The sequence below is a fragment of the Poecilia reticulata genome, linkage group LG6 (assembly GCF_000633615.1).
Source record: "Poecilia reticulata strain Guanapo linkage group LG6, Guppy_female_1.0+MT, whole genome shotgun sequence".
NCBI classification, from domain to species: domain Eukaryota; kingdom Metazoa; phylum Chordata; class Actinopteri; order Cyprinodontiformes; family Poeciliidae; genus Poecilia; species Poecilia reticulata.
In genome coordinates, this window is record NC_024336.1 from 83,475 (window position 1) to 89,590 (window position 6,116).

Consider the following 6,116-nt stretch of genomic DNA (forward strand, 5'->3'; position numbering starts at 1 on the left):
CAAAGTAATCACATTTTAATTTATTTCAGGACAACACACATTTTTAATTATCTTATTTCTTAAAGCACATCATTACAGCTCTTGGTTAACATTAAAGCATAAGATGTTTTAATTTGCAAATGTTATCAAGGAAATTCTACCAAGACATCTCAGACATTTCTAGCAGAGGTTTTCAGTTGACAGTTTAAAGAAGCTCTAGATGAGATGTTTCACTCTGTTACTGTAATATTTTTTTAACAAAGCCATAAATGGAAGCAGTTTCCTTGAATCAGACATTTGTTGCCAATGAAAGAGAACATCTGCTTAGATAGAGGCAAAGACTGATCAATCATTTTCTACTTCTAATGAATAAAGTGTCCAGAGAACTTATATTAAAACTGATTAAAAACATTTTTTATATCCCTTCCTCCTTAGGTCTTAGTCTTAGGTTTGGTCTGTTTTTACTGCACTTTAATATTTTGCTCTAATTGCTATAGTCAACACAACATAAACTTCATGCACTCAGACTGGACCTTCCTTAAATTCAATTGAYAAATATATAAAAATGCACAGTACAATTCAAGTGATAAATAGCAGCAGTGAGGTTGTTCTAGTGACCTGCAAAACAGAACACACTTCATCTGGGCTTCATTTGTCTGGATGTGAAGCAGGCCAAATGGAGCCCAGTGAAAAATYCACACTCAGATGTGTGAATTTTACATCAGAAGTTATTCTGTGTGAATATCAGAAAAATATTAGTTGGTTGGTCAGAAATGTGAAGTGGCTGATTTTTCTTAACAACTCTCCTGTCACCTCAAGGGCCCCCAGCCTGTCTGGCACCCTGTGTGAACCACTTTTCCGGCGTCCCTCCTCCCCATCCTGTTGTTGACCACTATCACTATAAAATCCGGTTGAAAGAGCGGAGTTTATAACGTCAGTGCCTCGGTGAGTTCACGCTGCCCCCTAATTGGACGGMAATGTCACCACCATACAATTAGAAGCCGGCAGCAAATTTTAACTTCAGACAAGATTAAACTGCAGTGGATGGAACTGAAAGGTAGAAATTAAATCCTAGGAAAAAACATAACCAACATCAGATTGAATACAAAAATGAAGGCCTAATTTTGCCACTGCCATTAAAAAAAACAAACTTATTTTGCATAAAATGAAAACTTTTAACATAACAGATCTTTGCTCCCTGAATGTGCGCATTTCTGATATGTTATTTTATGCCTCCCTCATTTACTGATTTGTTACGTTAGATTTATGTTAATGTGGATTTAAMGACATAACTTAAATTTTTTTTTTAAATCTACAAAAAATGCCTCAATCAGAGGTACTGGTGGGTCAAAGCAAATCCCGARAACCACCGAGTGGTCGTGACTCCTGACCCCCACGCTGAAGTCCTCTTCTCTATTGAATGTCAATGTGTAAAATTCAGTTTCAAATGACAATGTTCAGGATTATGACTGTATTGAGGTTTGAAACTTCGAAAGCTGACAACCTCAGAGAAAATAGTTCCAAGTTGGAAATACCAACGATTTACTTTACAGTGATTAAAAAAAACACAAAAACAAACAACCCAATCGAAGCACTTGAATATTCAAATTCAAACAATCACATACTGAGGAAATAGATGTTGGTACAGCGTTTGCTTAAAAAAATTTGTACAAAAACTATTTCATCATTTTTTTTATTCATCATCTTCTTCAGCATCCAGTGGTTCTCTGTTTGGCGGTAGAGATGGTTTAATGCATTGCCAACGATTTAGTGGCCAGATGATGTGGGAGGCCCTGCCATGCAGGAGCCCCAGTGACACCTAAGGAGGAAGGGATATAAAAAAAATGTTTTTAATCAGTTTTAATATTCAAAGGTCAGAATTCATACTCAGGTACATTGTTTTGTTTTGTCTTATCTTTTTTTCCCTCCAAAACTCAGAAAGTTGGGGGGATGATGAGATTTTTTTTAAAAATAATAATGGAAGAATTAATCCAAAATTGATCACATTTTTAAAAATATGTTTTGTATCATAAAATATAATCTGTTTCACAAACATTATTATAAAATTAAAATATAAACCACAAATAATTTATTGAAATGTTATTTGCCATGCTCATATTTCTGATTGGCTTCCAGTCAAGTTTGTCAAGTTGCTTTGCTGTCTGGCTGGGATAGCCCTGCAGTCTGGAATTAAAGGTTCAACTAAAGGTTTGCAATGCGCTTCTGAACCAGACACGCTCCACAGCATCCAGTCCATAACTCAACACGCAGTCAGCTCCCGGTCAGAAAGATGCTCAGTTCAGTGTCCATGATTTGAGATTCAGAAAGGATTTTTTGGGGGGAAGACGTCTCTAATCCACAGCAGCTCATCCTCTCTGACRGCGGTTACCAGTGCCATGTCTTCTGCCGGGGTCCGAGCTCCAAAGATTATTTTTCGTCAAATACCTAATCTAATAGCTACTTCCTCTGTGTATGAGTCTTTCCAGGTTGAAATTTAGCCTAGGCGTAATTTCAAACTGGAAGACACTTCATCTCACCTGCCCAGCTAATCACCTCACCAGGCTCCTCCTTTGCAGTCTGTTGGTCCAGGTCTTTTCCTCATATCCACCAATCATCAGGTTTCGATTCCTTCATAAAGTCCGGCGTCCTCTCACCTGCTCCTCAGTCAAGCTTCAAGTCACCTCCACCCCTACTCCACCTTCAACTTCAACTGGACTTCTTCAGTACCCCTTCAGTGTGTCTCTAACCACAGCAGCTCATCCTCATCTGATGGCGGTTACCAGYGCCATGTCTTCTGCCGGAGTCTGAGCACCAAAGTTTATTTATCAATAGCTACTTTCTCTCTTTCTAGGTTGAATTAATAAACTTCGACAATAAGTGAGAGTTTTCTTTCTCTTCAGTAAAAAATATGGTCACAATCATTTTTGTGATCATATTAGTAAAAAATATGGTCAGGAATCAGGACTGATTTTCTTGAAAGTTTGGATAACATGGACTAAGAAGATATTACCTGTGAAGTATAACTTTTGTCCATTACTGAACACAGTCTTAGTTCTCCCTACAGCCTCCCCCGTATGGATATCATAACTGTCATTATTTATACCGGTCCAAAGCAGTTGCTGTCCAGACTGTGACCACGATGATCCCCCTCTATCCACAAATGACCGTCAGGGACCCGCACATATCGGTTCTTGTAGCTTAGAGTCCTGTAGAAATGATCAGAGAAAAGTAAAATATAAGTTATTGAATACTTTCATGCAAAAAATAAATAACATATGGCTTTAGAAAATGATGGCATATTGAGCTTGTTCTGGTTTTCTCTAGTCTTTTCTCTTCCTTCCTTTTTTACCAAACCCCTGAAGATAGGAACCAGCATCCTCACTACCCAACAAGGATAAGCATGGCAGATGATTGATTGATTGATTGATTGATTGATTGATTGATTGATTGATCTTTTCTAAACAGGTGGTGTTAGTTTTAAAACACATCAAGTATTTTTTGCCAACAAGAACAACAAAAAACCTATAAAAACTATAAAGTGTTGAAAATCCAGAAATATTTGTAATTGTTTGTGTACTATGTAACTACTTTGTAATTGATAAACTTTAAGAATCAGTTTATAAGAGAAAATTCTGACTTTCTTAAAGAGTTAAATAGGAAGAAATACCTGACTATAACCACAACATAATGTGTGTTTGTTGCTACAAATGAAAACATAAAAAAAAAAAAAAACAGGATTTCCCTGTGATCGGTGCATGGTTGTGGTTTTAATGATTGTTTCTTTTCCAAGTAATGTACAGTTAGCATGTAAATGATCAAAAACAGTTTGAGGCTACTGCAAAACAACTGGGAAAACATTCCTACCTGATGAAGTCTCCCTCTAGGCCAATGACGCGCTTGATGATCTTCTGCTTGGGATTTCTAGGGGAACTGAATTAAATAATTAAGCAAATTAATATGTAATAATTAATAGTAACAGGCACAACAGGTGAGAACATAATTGCATCCACTTCCTGTAATCAGCAAGTGTGCTGGCAAGTCTCTAAGTTTTTGAAGGTTTGGGAAGTCCCAGGGGGTTAGGTGACTGGAAGAACACTGATATCTTATTAACTCTGGGTTTCAGGAGTTTTATTTTGCTTTTGTTTGAATAATATTCAGTTGCTTGTTGATTCATAAAGTATCTCAAAGCATGAAGGTAAAGTGAGTCCAGCCAAAGCTTAAGGTAGAGAAACTATTCTTTGTTCATGAAGTGTGGGAATTCAGAAGTTAAAGTGGAAACAATGCCATGTTAAATTCTATATATTTTTGTAAGTCTTTAATTGTATTTTTGATTATTCTTTACCTTTTGTGTGTGCGAGGACTGAGGCAAACGTAGAGGACTATGGCAAATGATACGATACAAGTTTTACATGTGTGGRGTCGGTTGGACCCCATTTCTACATACAAGGGTTAAGTTAAAATTAGTGTACATTTTGATGTTTTTATCAGTTAACATGCAGCTAAATGCAGTAAAGCTSTAAAACAATTGATTTATCCTCTTTAATACAGTGGACCTTGGTTGTCTTCATTAGGATGGTAATGTGAAAAAGGCAATGTGTGAAGTTAATTACCACTTGTGAGAAAAATAAATGAGATTTATTAAACAAAGGTACCGTATTTTCCGCACTATAAGGCGCACCTAAAAACCTTCAATTTCCTCAGAAGCCGACAGTGCGCCTTATATATGGACCAATACTGAGCCACAACAGGTCTAGCAACTACGGTAAGCAGCCCCGACTTCATTTTCGCCCGTAGAAGAAGAAGCGCGCGGTGCATGCTGGGATATATGACTGAGCGAAGCGTGCCGTTTAATTTCCATTTGTGTGTATGTGTAAAGACCCCAAAATGGCTCCTATTAAGAGACACGCTTATGACGCAATGTTTAAACTCAACGTGATCAGTCACGCAGTAGAATACGGGAATAGAGCAGTAGCGAAAGAATTTAACATTAACGAATCAATGGTGCGGAAGTGGAGAAAACAACAAGATGACCTGCGCCAAGTAAAGAAGGCTAAAAAGAGTTTCCGAGGGAACAAAGCAAGATGGCTACCGTTGGAGGACAAACTCGAACAGTGGGTTGTTGAACAGAGAGCAGCAAGTAGAAGTGTCAGTACAGTCACTATTTGAATGAAGGCAATAGAGGTAGCACGCAAACTTAACATCAATAAATTTAGAGGCGGTCCTTGGTGSTTTCAATTTATGAAAAGACATAATCTCTCCATCCGCACTCAAACCACTGTTTCACAGCAACTGCCAAAAGACTACAAAGAAAAGCTGACCACTTTCCGTGCATATTGCAAAGACAAGATTACTGAAAAAAAGATCCAGCCAGAGCACATCGTCAACATGGACGAGGTTCCACTCACCTTTGATATTCCTGTGAACCGCACAGTGAATAAAACGGGAGCACGTACGGTAAATGTTCRCACCACGGGGAATGAGAAGTCATCCTTCACCGTAGTTCTCGCTTGCCAGGCTAATGGCCAGAAACTTCCACCCATGGTTATTTTCAAGAGGAAGACCTTGCCAAAAGAAAACTTTCCAGCYGGCGTCGTCATCAAAGCATCAAAGAAGGGATGGATGGATGAAGAAATGATGAGTGAGTGGTTGAGAGAAATTTACATGAAGAGACCGGGTGGCTTTTTTCACACAGCTCCGTCCCTATTGATCTACGACTCCATGCGCTCCCATATGGTGTAAAAAAAACAAGTGAAGCACTAATTCAATACTCGCTGCCATTCCGGGTGGATTGACAAAAGAACTCCATATTGGTGTCAACAGAGTATTCAAAGCTAGAATGCGAACTGCGTGGGAACAGTGGATGACAGAAGGCAAACACACGTTCACCAAGACGGGGAGACACCGCCGGACGACATACGCCACTATCTGCCAGTGGATCGTAAATGCCTGGGCTGATATATCATTCTCAACTGTCGTCCGAGCTTTCAGGAAGGCAGGAATTGTCACTGAACTGCCAGACAAAAGCAGCGACACTGACTCGATTTATGACAATTTTGACGAGACAAAGCAGGAGACAGAGCATGTTGGATGCCGCACTCGCCCAACTGTTTAATTCGGACACTGAAAAAGAAGAATTC

The 6,116-nt window shown here is 38.7% G+C and overlaps 1 protein-coding gene across 4 annotated transcripts in view; it reads right to left on the reverse strand.

Annotated features, from left to right (window-relative positions):
* The window catches only part of immp2l (inner mitochondrial membrane peptidase subunit 2), a 13,678-nt gene continuing 7,562 nt past the window's right edge, over positions 1–6,116 (reverse strand). For all 4 annotated transcript variants that reach the window (XM_008410686.2, XM_008410687.2, XM_008410689.2 and 1 more), the window contains exons 4-6: positions 3,844–3,909; positions 3,083–3,185; positions 1–1,798 (exon numbers count right to left, since the gene is read on the reverse strand). In XM_008410686.2, coding sequence (XP_008408908.1) covers positions 1,673–1,798; positions 3,083–3,185; positions 3,844–3,909 — 295 coding nt within the window. In that variant the 3' untranslated portion in view covers positions 1–1,672. The remainder of the gene's footprint in view (positions 1,799–3,082; positions 3,186–3,843; positions 3,910–6,116) is intronic.